Source organism: Nestor notabilis, unplaced genomic scaffold, assembly GCF_000696875.1.
Source record: "Nestor notabilis isolate BGI_N333 unplaced genomic scaffold, ASM69687v1 scaffold3467, whole genome shotgun sequence".
Lineage (NCBI taxonomy): Eukaryota > Metazoa > Chordata > Aves > Psittaciformes > Psittacidae > Nestor > Nestor notabilis.
In genome coordinates, this window is record NW_009935930.1 from 15,657 (window position 1) to 29,168 (window position 13,512).

Here is a 13,512-nt window from a genome sequence, read left to right on the forward strand (position 1 = left end):
TTCCAGGCTTGCTGTGTTTTCTCCTCCTGCCCAACTTCTCCTGCTCCTGTCCTAGTCGCTGCCTGTGCTTCAGGACTACAGTGAGATGCATGCATCTGATGTTGGAAACCATCCCTGATATCCCACCCCAGACAAGCATACTGTGAGTAACCCTTTCATTTTACTGCCTCCCTTACCTGCTCTTTAGAAAGAAGAAAGAAAAAGTCAAGGCCAAAGGTATGCTTTTTATCCTCTTTTTTTTTCCTGCATCATTGTCTGTATCATAAACTGTTTCATGCTTTTAAAGCATAAACCAGAAACTGCAGCTTTTGGCATCAGTGAATGGTTACCAGGGCAATCAAGCAAATTGAAATATCTACTAAGAATAAAGCCAGGGTGATCACTGGAAGCCACTTTTGGAGAATCAAAGGTCACAAATGCTAAACTAAGCTTAAAGAAAGGTACACAGTTTACATTTGAGAGGGTTTTGTATATGAGCCTAGGGGCAGAGGGGAAATCCAGCAGTTCAGGCTTTAGTCTCCACTGAAACAAACACTTTTCTAATACATACAACACCATTTCTTTCCTAAACTTTAAGTACTGGTTTTCCAGGTTCTATCTGAACTGTGCAAACCAAACTTAAGGCTTATTTGGAAAGCAGCAGTGGTGGTAACCCACAGATTCCTTGGGAATTGAAGTACCTGCTGGTGAGGGAGCTGCTGGCTGAGTCCGTTCAAACAGAAAAGGTGGAGAAAAAGGATGTGGAACACTTGGAGACTAAGCAGCTCTTACTGATAGGTCCAGGAGAGCACCTCTTGTGATTCTAAATGAATCCTACACTTAAAGGTGGCTTTAAAATGCAATGGCATGTGACAAAATACTTCCCTTTGTGCTACTCTCAGGTTATCCTTTGGGTTGGCAGACTTGTGTTAGGAAGTAGTAGGAAAGACTTGTCAACAGTCAGTCTTTACACTCATCCTCCTTAAACTGCTGCTGATTGTAAAACACTCATTTGAGAGGCTTTTCCCTGTGCCTGTAACAAACCACATCTTGGTCAGAGTCTGGATGTGCTTTTTCCCTAGGCTGGTGATGGAGTGGTTATTCTACAGTGTGGAACTGGGTAGTACTGTAAGGCTTGTTGCTGTACAGTAGTGGTTTCTGCTCTTAAAGCAACTTGCAGAGTCTGAGTCTCCAAACTGTTACTAAACTTCCCCCCCCCTTATTCCCCTGCATCTTGAAATACTAAAATGTTTAAAGTACTTTTACGCTGTTTGAGTTTAGCAAAAGATCTTGTTTCTCCTTGTTTAAACATAGATTTTTATGGGGAGGAAAAGTTTGTTTCGTTGGCTGAACTGAGATATTGAGCTCCATAAAGCTTAATTTCTGTTCTCTGTTTGACATGAGGCAGCATTTTACTGTCACACTGGATAGCCTGAGCATGTTTCCTGTTGAGACTCTTTGAGTGCAGCAGGAGGGAAACCTCCTGTGGTCACCAGCTTTTCCTCAGTACCAGATTGGTGGATTTCCAAATGCCCTGTGGCTGCAGCACTCTTCATTCTCTGTGCTGCAGCGGGCAAACCCCAACCCTGGTCCATGGCTTGTCCTTGCAGCTTTAGTAGAATTCCAGGTAGTATCTTGCTGTAATGTAGGTGGTGTTGAGTTGTCTGTAAAACTCAACCTAGAAAGGTGACTAGATTTTCCAGTGCAGTGTATAGAGTTACCCTAATTCCCTCTCACTAGTCTGTATGAACACTGCTTGTAAATGGTCCATGTTTTGCCTGATGATCCATTTGGAAATCTGGTTTATTTAGTTTAATATGATAGCCACAACCTTGAATGGGAGACTGGGTTTTTAAACATTAACTAAATGGTATAGGTGTGAGAGAGAGAAGTAGGAATATTCCAAATACAATGACTATCCTTATAGACCAGTATTTTTAAGGAGATTTGTCTGGTTCATTCTCTTCTAATACTCTCTGAATAGTCATAAGCAAACCCATACTGATGAGCAGAGATCCTGATAGTTAATATGAGCCTGGGAAGTATTCTCTGTTGGCAGATCGTGTGCCTTTGTATGGTGTGTGGCAATGAAACTCCTGACTTTGTGGCTATCTTGAAGATCTCATGTATGTAAATGCATTTGCCAGCCAGCATCCCATTGTATCTATATAAATAGCATTTGAGTAATTCAACTTTTAATTGTGAAACATCAAAGCCTGTTTCTTAACCGAGCCCCTATCTAGTCCAACTTTTTGGTATGTTAATGTTTCTCCTGGGAGGATCGTTGTGTCAGTGAACATTCCCAATTATAGCAAGAATAGTCCTGATCCTGGAGTTACTCTGAGTAGATGATGTGGGATTGTGATATTTTCCACATTCACCCTTTGGTATGAACAGGACGGAGCCTGTGACTGCAGCTACAAACACCCATCCCAGGCTCCAGCTCAGCTCCTTCGCAGCTGCAGTATCCAGATGGAGTTTGCTTTGAAGATGGGAGTTTGGGACTCTCTGACCTCTGGGACTCTCTGCCACCCTCTCTCTAGCAATCTTTGAAGAGTGGGGAACTCTTGCAGCCGGCACATGCTGGGCTTCAACAAGCCCTGTTGGCAGGATCCCCCTTGGGGCTGCAGCCAGCTGGCATCCCTTAGAGCAGCCTGTGGCCTTCTCGGAGTGATGCTGGGGTTGGCATGAAACCAGTTCCAGGATTGATGAGCTGTTATTGGCTCCTCTTTGGTCACCATTTCCCTCCTCCCTTCCCAATCCCAGGTGGGTGCAGCTGAGGATCTGGCCCAATGTCTGGTTATAGCAATCGACTATTTCTCTCTGGTAATGAAGTTTTATCCTGAGCAGAGAATAGGATGGCAGGAACGACTACACGTGTACAGATAAGTAAGCTATAAAAATTCATGATGTATAACTGCAAACGTATTTTGGCTGCTGTCTGTTCGACTGGAACATGATTATCCAGATGTGATCTGCTGCTTGCCGCTGGGATTCAAGCACTTTTAGCCAGCAGCCCCAAGAAGGGAACAGCTGTGTAACATACACTCAGAAAATATCAATAGGGCTTTAACCTTCAAAGTGATTTGTTCTACACTGTGACATTTAAAACAATAAACTTTGCAATGTATGGGCATGAGTAGAAGAAATTCATGGAAAGAAGTTCCCCTCTGGCTGGCAGCTAATGGATTGCAACCCAATTATCCATGGGGTTATTCTCCTCTCTGCATTCTGCAGAGCACGTAATGAATGAGGACTTCTAGAGAAGCACAGCTGAGGGCACAAGCAAAGCCAGCGCAGTGTCTGGGATCTGAACTCGTTGCTGGCATGAATTGAAGGTGACCCAGTTGTTCACAGACCTGGTTGCTAATGGGGCAGTGGAAGCACAGCCAGCTTGACAAGTTTTGTTCCCCTTCATCGTTGTGCTGCTTGTTTGGTGGCTGCTTGGTTCCTTTCTCCCTCCCGCAGGTCATTATGCTGCAGTAGGGAAGGACACGGTGCATTCTCTATCTGAAGGAGCAGAGTTTAGAGAAGGAATCTTATACATTTGTTGGGGAAAGGTTTTTTTCTGAGCAAAGGAGTTCTTGGAAATGCTGCTCCCTTTGTGGTCTCTGTCGTGTGTTCTGGGTTAAAGAATGGATTACTCACTTCCTCTGCCTATGATTATCTTAGATGCACCCATTAAACGCACACCCACACGTTCTGGATGTGCCAGGTGGGATCTCCACTTCTTTTGCTCCAGTGTTTAATCCTCATTAAACCTTTTCAGAGGTGACCAAAATCTTCAGTATATTCTGTTTATAAAGGTGCTTTTGTCAGAAGGAAAATGCAGAGGGAGGGTGTTTAAAACACATTTTCCTTCTAGAAACATTCCAGCATCTTTTGAAGGAAGCATCAAACTCTTGTGATTGTAGCTGCCTGTAGGGTTTATAAATCCTGCCTTCACTGATCTTCAGAGTGCTTCGTCACCTGGTTCCCACTGGACTATTTGCATTTTCATTGACCTCAATATATCCTTCTCCCCATAGGTATTCCAGGATGCTTTTCCTGTGCTCTTTAAGGCAAAGTCAGTGTTTTTTATGAAGGAACGTGTGTGTATTCTGGGTAAAGACTTAAATGGTCATGCTCTTAAGAAAGAAAAAAGCTGACACATATGGTACATGAGACTTGATATTAAGGAATGCCCCAGCAGTTCATTTCAGCTGGTGTGGTGCTGCTGCTTCTTGGACTCCATGGAAAGATAAATACATCTTTATGCTTGGAAGCTTGCTTTTACTTCCTCGGATCGGGGTCAGACCATACCTAGGAGAAGAGAAAGCTGTGTTCACTTGGTGTGGGCAATATCTTGAATAGATGGTGCAAAGGGAATATACATTAGATTAAGAGGGTTCTGTTCCTTGCTGTCATGAATGCTCAAGAATAGACTTAGCTGGTTTGAATAGGATCAGACCTTACTCTCCATACCCACTGCTAGTATGTAATAGCTCAAATTATCTAAGATTGATGAGTTCAACAGGGTTTTTGTGTAATCTCCCTTTTTGGATGTGGCCAGGGCCAAAACTACATTTTGGAGGTATTCCTTGCTCCTGCCTTTGTAAGCAAGAGCTCAAGGGATGCATATGACAGTTAATGAAACAATTGCAGGAGGGATGATGCACCAGCAGATCCCTTCTGCCCTGGCACTACCTTCAGGGCCAGGCTCTAACTTGCATCACTGGGACCAGCTTACATGCAGGGAAAAGGTGGGATCAAGCCACTTTGGGCTGCTTGCTGATGAATTACTCTTGAGTTCTTGCCCCAGCTGATGCAGATGGAGCACTTTGAAACTCTGACTCCTGTTTGTGTGAGCTGAAATGTTAAAAAGCTGCTTTCAGGAGTTCCTGTGGTGGTTTCTTAGTGAAAATCTAGTGTGTCCATCCTGAAAACTGAAAAAATGTGAGCAGCTTGGTAGAGAGCAACAGCCTGTCCTGCCGCGTGTATCCACATCTCATCACTCTTCAGTGTTTCAACTAGTGATCGTATCATCTCATTTACTGGTGTTCCATATTTTCCTTCCTCTTCACTCTTTGAACAGTCAAATCTTGACATCCTCAGCTGGAACCCCCCAGTATAGACAAGACTTGGAAAATAACCCAGCCCTGAGCGTCCCTGCGGTCTCCTCATCTGTCTAGCAGCAATGGCAATGCTCCGCTGTCCATGTAGGGATGTGGAGATGACAGCTGTCATTTATTAAAGCCATTTGGGGACTCGTGTGTGAGAGGGACATTGTTGAGTTGGGGAGCTGGCGACAGCGCATCTGGAAGACTTCATTTCCATCCCAGCAAGGCTGTTTTCCCTCCTGCCAGGACTGGAGCTGTTTGGCAGGATGGGAGAACCTGCAGAGCTGACTCTGATGTTCTGTGGATAAGTAAAAGGAATGATCATCTTTCTGATAAATATTCTGGCTCGTCTTATATATGGGCAACTTGACTTAAAAATTGTGTTTGGGTGTCTTTCACATCCTTTCTTCCCTAAAAAACACTGGAAGGAACCTTGAAGTCTTATCTCTGTTTGCAAAACCACCTTTAGTCTGTGTCTTCGTTGATAATGAAGGGGTGGCTGCCAGTTATTCAACCAGTTCTGGGTGAAATGGTCCAGAACTGTCAGCATCGTTGCTGCGCATAACCTTTGGAACACAAAAGATACTTCAGTGAAACAAACCCTGTGATTTCCATGGAACTGCAGTAAAATACCTCTTGAAGCTAATTATCTGCTTAGTTAACATACTAATAGATGATTCTGCAGGAGCCTAAATACATTAAACAGAAGTGGAAGTTACTTGTAAAAGCCATTGATTGCTTTATAGACCAATCACTGATAATTATTTAACACAATGCTTTTAGGACTGATTGTTCTGTTGCAGCTGAGAGGATTAGGAAGATTCAAGTGTCATTATCTAAAGATGCTTTTCCATCCATGTGCAAATTCTGGCATTCTCAGTAAGCTTCTGCCATGGGGTTCAGGCTTCCCAGGTTCAGAAAAGATGAGTTGTTTCAATAGTAGATCCTAGATTATCCATGTATTCCTGCCCTGTTTCCTGACAGAGTTATGGCTCCTGTGCGCTCTGTGTGAGTGAAGGTAGAAGAGGGTCTTGGAGGGGAGATTGAGATGAGCTCTGAGGCAGCAGCTCTTCCCTGTGAGGGTGCTGAGGCGCTGGCACAGGGTGCCCAGAGAAGCTGTGGCTGCCCCATCCCTGGCAGTGTTCAAGGCCAGGTTGGACACAGGGGCTTGGAGCAACCTGCTCTAATGGAAGGTGTCCCTGCCCGGGGCAGGGGCTGGAGCTGGAGGAGCTTTAAGGTCCCTTCTGACCCAAACCAGTCTGTGACTCTGATCCTTTAGCAGCATTTGTTCCTGTTGTAGAGGCATCAGGTAATTCCAGACTTCCAGCCTTGAAACTGTGTGTGTGTGGGTTAAACCATAAGGCTTTTTTTTTCATTAATTTTCTCCCATTTTGCAAATTCCAAGTTGGAAGAAGGAGGAACTGGGGGAGCTCAGCTGCTGGTGCACACAGCAGCTGGAAGGGGCTGGCACGGGGGCTGCTGGGCCCTGTATAAAGCACACTTGTTTGTGAAAAGAAACCCAAAGTTTCCAGAGTGCCCTGGGAATAGAGAGAAACAAGAGTTTCTGTGTAAGAGGGGACAAACTCTGTTGGGAATGTTCTCAGTCAAACACATGCAAGCCAGGAATTTCCGTGTGCAGTCCTATGTGGCATTCATTACCGGCTTCAGGCTAAGGCAAGGTCTGGAGAAGAAACACTATGAATGAGCCAAAGTATTGTTTGGGGGGTTTTAATGCATTGGTGTGGAGGAAGAAGCGGGTTCCTTTGTGTCTCCAGGGATTTTGCTGTGTAGGAACATCCACACTAGTGTCTTTTTGCTGCTGTTTAGGGTACAGGCAACAGAACAGTCTAATCCATCCTTCTGCCTCCGGGGCAGGATCCACCTACCTAAACCTTATGTGGGTGATGTCTGTCTCACCTGCATCCCTCCTGCAGTGTGTTTTATCAGCCTCAATGTTTAAGGTATTTCAAATATACCCCCTAATCTGCACTTTTAGTTGGTGACTATTTGCCCTTTTATATGTGTAGCCAGGTTCTGACATAGTTGCTGTATCTATGGCTAAATAAGCCACTGCGGTCCTTCTCATTGTCACATTTCCTAGACTTCAGATCATTCCCACTGCCTTCCTCTGGATTCTCTCCAGTTAATTCACATCATTTCTTGAAATGAAGTGAGTAGACATGTGCTGTTCCAGTTCCTTTTTTTGTCTGTGAGGAAAGCTGTTGCCTTTGTATGATGGAGAGCAAACTGGAGAGTGAGCTTTCCAAAGGAGACCAAGGCAGCTGGGGTCCAGGGAAAAGTGTGAAGGTCTCATCTGGAACAGAGAACAGAAGAAAAGTCAAGATATTTCATTAAAATCATAAGCTAAATTTTATTATATGCTCCTTGGGGTGGTGTAGGGGAGAAGATCCTGTATGAAACCAGACCTCTGTTGTGTGAGCAGGACGCATCTCTCCATATCTCTCCATCCATGTGCTTCTCAGCAGCAGAAGCACTACTGGGAGATGGTCCAGCCAAGCAACAGCCATGACCATTTCCAAGGAGTTATTGGAAATAGCAAAAACTACTTTAGTTTTAGTAAAAACGACCATTAGTAAAAACAACCCTGAGCTTGTGGGTTATGTTCTGGGTTTTCAGAGGTGTTTCCAGTCACCTGTGGTTCTGGCTCTTGCTTTTTGTTTGGAGGCCATGCACTTACATGTGAATGCTGGTATGTGGAGGATTGCAGTTATGTCTGTTCGTTAAAAGTCTGATGATTTTCTTTCCCCACCTGCAGCCTGTGACCCAAAGTGGTGTTTTACACTTCACTGCCTGTTTCTTGCTGACTTCCATGAGCATCAACAGCTTCAGCCCTGACCCCTGCGTATTGCTTCCATGTACTTCTGATGTTCCCTATTACCTGTAGCCAGCTGCTTGGGCTAATTACACAGCTCTTTACAGCCCCCCGGGGCAGCAGGGTTGGTGTCTGTGTGTTAGTGTATAAAGCAGGCTTGCATTTCTTCACCTTTCTTCATGGTCTAGTCTTTCCTCATCTCCTTTTAATGAGGCCATGGAGAGCAGTCAGCACATTGTGCTATCCCCTTTGCCAATGTTTAATTGTACTTGGTTTTATGGTGTCAGCCATTGCCTTGAGAGAGCCGTGCAGATAGCCTCAAATTCACATCATCAGGGAAGAGGGATGTGTAACACCTTCCAACAAGATAAGCAAGAAATGCACATTGGAAGCAATGTGCGAAAAGCCAAACACGCCAGAAAACACCAAGGGTGAAGTTACTGGTAAAAACTGTGATTCCAAAGGGTCGTTTTTTGGGGCTGCAGTTTGCAGCAGACAAATGGTGCTTGTAAATGGCAATCCCAACACTTTTCTGACATACCGAAGCTGTGTTCCTTCCTGCCCTCTAACTCTTCTCTTTACTTACCAGTAAAAGGGGAGAGATTTCTCCCCACTTGAGTCTTCTCATTCCTTTGTTCAAATTTGTACCCTTATAGAAGAGAAACAGCACAATAGAGTACATTGAGTGATAGCAAAGGGGTGACAAGCCAAGATTTAATAGTTCAGTGTGATTTGCAGTGTATTGTCTGCCTAAAATGCAAGAAAACTTAGTGAGGATTTTTTTAACATAAAAATAACTAGTTCTTGAAACTGCTAAACTAAAGAAACATTCCATGTTAACATAAAATCAGCTTTACTTACTGTGTATCCTCTTCTCAAGTGCTTGCTCAAAGGTGTTGCTTAAAGGTCCCTTCCAACCCAAACATTTCTATGATTCTATGGTTTAGCCCCCTTGGTACTCACTGTCAGTTCACTTAAAGCTCCCTGCAATGAATTCACCTCCTTCTAATCTTAATTTATAAAGGCCATGATTCTTGTTCTAAAAATGAATGTTGAACTTGTAGCTCTTTGTAGAGCTCTTTGTTTTAACTTCTGCCTCCAAAAGCTCTGTCACTCACCAACAGCATGACAGGCAGTTCGGCATGTTCATGTGTGTTTTCCCCTTAAAGCAAATGCCCTTAAAAGGCTTCTTTAAACCAAGAAATAGCTGTGTATTCTCTCAATGTGATAGATTAAGTAGTGTAGGAGGGGAAAAAATCAACTTCATTGTTGTGCCTTGGATAGAAACTAGCAGCAAAATCCATTTGTCAGTGTTTAGTGATTTGTTATAATACACTGGACCGTGCGAGGTGCCAAATCAATGCACATTCCCTATAGAAGTGTTTCTACTTGGTTAACCAGGTTAAACCACTTAGCTCTTGTTTTATTATCTCATTAGCAATCAAACCGCCCTGGTTTAGGGTTCCAAGTTGATGTAGTTACATGAGCAGCCCTTGAAATTTGCCAGAATCCCCTGGACTCCACTAATTCTAATTGAAGTTGGCACACGTTGGAAATGCAGGCAGCGATAAGCTGTGCTTGGTCTTGGAGCACTGCACAGCAGAATGTGAAATGCTTATTATATGAGGTTATTTGATCAGATTTAACCATTTTAAGGCAAGGATAATTTTGCTAAGGAGCTAAAAAACGGGTCCATGTGGTGATGTGCATTCCTCTACGAGTGCAAGTGCAATTGCATGTGAGCTTGGGGTGTTAAGGTGCAGAACTGGTCTGGCGCTCATGGAAATGATCACTTGAGTCCTTTCGGCCTTTAGTTTTCTATGATATTAATATGAACTTTGTAAATGTCAGCTTGTCCTGGCTGTTGGCTGAGTTTACAAACATGAGGAGACCCAACCACAGCCACCATCCCCACTCCTTCTCCTCTCCCTTTATAGTCTCTGTCTCCCTTTCTCCAGTTCACATAGGCCTGGTATGATAGTGTCTCCAAACAGCCCTCCTCCTCTCATTGGTGATGCTCATTGCTAAAGGCTTGTTTATATCCCAAGTGCACTGATTGACTGTGTTTTCTGCTTTTAGAGATTTACGCTTCAACCACATCAAGGAGATCCAACCTGGAGCCTTCAGAAGACTGAAGAACCTCAACACACTGTAAGTTCCTCCCAGTGATCCTGCAGTGAGGATATTCATCCATTATTTGTGTATGGACTGTCCTCTATGATGGCTTAAAGATGGTCTTGGTCCTTTAGTTGTTTCAGCCAAGTTGTGCATCTCCAGTCAAAGCTTTTAAATTCTCTCTGTTCTATCCTGGGTCATATTTCTTACCTTGAAAATTAAACGTGCCTTTTAATAACGTTCATTTTTCACAATTAACCTGTCCTTTTAAACAAGTCTTAAAAGTCCTGATGTGTACTATTACTGACTGAGGATTTTTGAGCAGGTTTGGCCTTAGAGTAGCCCCTAAAACCAGCTCTGGCCTGGGATTAGTGTAACGGAGGAATGCATTAAAAGCTTCTTCCTTTCCATGGCTTCCTCAAAGGCATGAACCATATGAGTTACCCTACATGAGTTCATCTCAAGTGAGAGCACATCCTTTCAAATACCATCTTGTCCCTGTGCCTTGCCCTAGAGTAAATGCCTACACCTACCCTACAACAGACAGGAATGGGAGTAGAAAGCAGTTCCTTCAGTGTTGCATCCCAGCCAGAGCCAGCACACATCAGTATTGATGTACTACTCTCTTCACACATTCCCCACTCTGCTAAAGGAAACCCTGGGAGCCTTTGCTGCTTCTTGCTGCTGCAAGGCTGAGGGTTTGAAGTTAGATATGAGCACATCTGCACCGTGTAGCCAAGAAGTTGAAAACAAACCAGCTCCCAAATCAGAAACAGAAGCTGTGTCAGCGCAGATCTGTGCTGGATGTAATTGGCCTGTTGGGACTCAGATCTGATTATCTGAGCTGTAACTTGGTGCTAACAGCTATAAGATTTCCAGGCCCAAGCTCCAGTCTCTTGGTGAGGCAAACCAGTAGCCTGGGAGCCTGCACTGTATCACAGACATTTGTACCTCTTGGGTTCATTCATTCATGGTCCCAAATGGTAAGAGAAAGTCCAGGTTGGTTATTCTGTCTGACCTTGAAAGATCTGAAGTCCCTGATCCTTTAGGGATGCTGGAAGAAGGAAGACCTGGGCAACAAGGCGTTCAGTCAATTGTGAGAAGCCGCAGGAAGAGTGGGAATACAACACAACTTTATCATAAAGACCTATTCACTTAAAAATCAGTATCTGCTAAAGATGCTTCCATTGTGTATGTGGGACTGATTGGCCAAACCATGACTTCAAAGTGCCCTGGCCATGGCCCAAGGCCCTGCTCACAGGATCATGGGTGGTCAACTAGTAAACTGATAGTAAACTTCATTGCCAGTGATGCTGTTCATCCATAGCACAAGAACAGCCCATGTTAATCTCTGAAACAGCACCACATGGTACTTAATTACCAAGAATAATAGAAAGAAAGGAGACTTTGGATGGATTTCTGTCAATTGAGATAGAGTGATAAATGTGACTAAAGTATCCAGAGAGAAAATAGAGCCTGAGTCCGTAGGGTTCTACCTTATCACAAAGCTCTGCTGAGGCATCTTGATCTCCAGACCTACTCTTCCACCCCTGGAGCTCTCCTGAGTCGAGCAGAGGAGCTGCTCCAGATTATGTCATCCCTGTGTGATGCAGACAGATGTTTGGCAGGCAGCTCAGCAGGACCACCAGCCTTGCCTCAGCTGAGCCCTAGGGAAGTGCAGGATGCTGGCAGGCCTTCACTGGAGAGATGCTCCACCCGACCTGCTTTGTAGGAGATCCCAGTTCCTGCCCTGGCAGTGCCTTGGTCTAGGCAGGTCCTTGGCACATGCAAGACTTCTGCTTCTGTCTTTGTGGCTCTGCTTAAAGCTGGATATAGATACACAGCTGAGGTGGGAAGACCTGTCTCTCTACGATGCTCCATGCATTTGTCCCGTTCTTTTTGCTTTGTCTCCACATCTTCCTGGACAGGGACCTCAAGGACAGCAAGTCCATGAACAGATACTAAAGGGAATAGGCATGAATATACCTCCAAACATCCCTAATCTCATGATTATGGATGCCAGGGTGGTAAAAGGAATGTTTTGCACAGATCCTGCTTTCCCTAAATAGTGTCCTACAGTCATTGCCAGAGCTGGAATACCGGACTAGGTGAGACATTGCTCTAACAAAATATGGCATTTTTATATCTGAATTCTGAAAATCAACTGGTTTTGCACTGAAACGTTTCCATTTAAGTAGCACTTTGTATGCTCCGTATTTCCTGGCTTGGGCAGCAAACTGGAAAAATCAGTGATTCTCACTTGTGGTAGTGAACTCCCGTGGACAAGGAGCTGAACAACTGAAGGAGAGAATGTCAGACCTCGCACTCCTGAAGCAGATTTCTCTCCAGGAGCTTTGCTTTGTCCAATTCCCACATCAAAACTGACAAGAGCTGAAGAATTTGCTGATGTTTCTAGAGGGTAAACTTTAGCCTGAGAACTCGTATAGGTCTTGGAGTGATAAAGAGAATAAATCCTTCAAAATCCCCGAGAGACTTGCTGGGAAAGTTTGGCTGGAATATTTGAAGTGAGAGGTTTGGAGTCGCTCAGGTTCCATGTGCAGAGCTCTGAGCTTGCAGCTTTCTGCCATGGGACCTAAAGAAATGTTTCTTAAGCAAATAAGTGCTTCTAAAAGAGCCTTTTTCCTCCAGTGTTTTGGCCTGGCAAAGGAAGGGCAGCAGATTTCTGGGGGAAGCTTCTGTTCTGCATCTCCTTTTGGGCAGGATGGCTGCGCTAGATCCGAGTTTGACAGTTTATAAACCGCCCTGATAAAGAAACCTTTGTAGCTTACATTGGACGCAGGGAGGTGGGCTATGAGACTGACATAAGAGGAGCCTGCCATGAGCATCCAGTGGGGCTTTTCAACAGTTAAACCTTCTTCTGACTCTCTTCTCCTCTTTTCTCTCCCTGGTGTGGGAGATTTGATAAGTTACAGAACACCACTTGAAAATCAGAACCAGGAGCCCTGTTTGTCGATGGAAGAGACACAGTCAGTGTGTGCTGCTGGCTGGGAGCTCCTGGTACAGCACCACAGGTAGTAACAGTTATCCTAAATGCTGCACCACTGGGAGCTTGCTTGTTGGCTGTTTGCAGTGGTGTGAGCATTGGAGAAGTCCTCTTTGGCTAAAGGTCTCAGAGCTGTAAAGTTTCCTCATCCCTTCCTATTGCCTCTTCTCAGTTCCAGTGCAGATGTTGGTGTCGGGATCTCTTCTGTGTATTTTTAAACTCTTAATATGTCCCCTTAGTCAAAAAAAAATAGGGTAGCAGGGAGAGGGAGGCAACCCCCCCCTTCTATGCCATCCAGAATGCTCCTCAGCAGCTGTTTGGCTGGAGTTTGCCAATGCTAAACCGCATCACTTAAGCCAGTATTAGCTCACAGTGGGTGATGGACCATGGAAGAGAGCAAATGCGTTGCGAGCCCAGGGTGAGGCACAGCATCTTCTTACTTCCCAGCTCCTTTAGGTCATCTTTGGGTGGGGATGGATGAG

The 13,512-nt window shown here is 44.6% G+C and overlaps 1 protein-coding gene across 1 annotated transcript in view; it reads left to right on the plus strand.

The window, feature by feature from the left end:
- Positions 1-50: 50 nt before the first annotated feature.
- LOC104408453 (peroxidasin homolog) overlaps positions 51-13,512 on the plus strand; it is a 41,462-nt gene continuing 28,000 nt past the window's right edge. The window contains exons 1-2 of the mRNA XM_010018063.1: positions 51-142; positions 9,991-10,062. Of these exons, the coding sequence (XP_010016365.1) occupies positions 90-142; positions 9,991-10,062 (125 nt within the window). The 5' untranslated portion in view covers positions 51-89. The remainder of the gene's footprint in view (positions 143-9,990; positions 10,063-13,512) is intronic.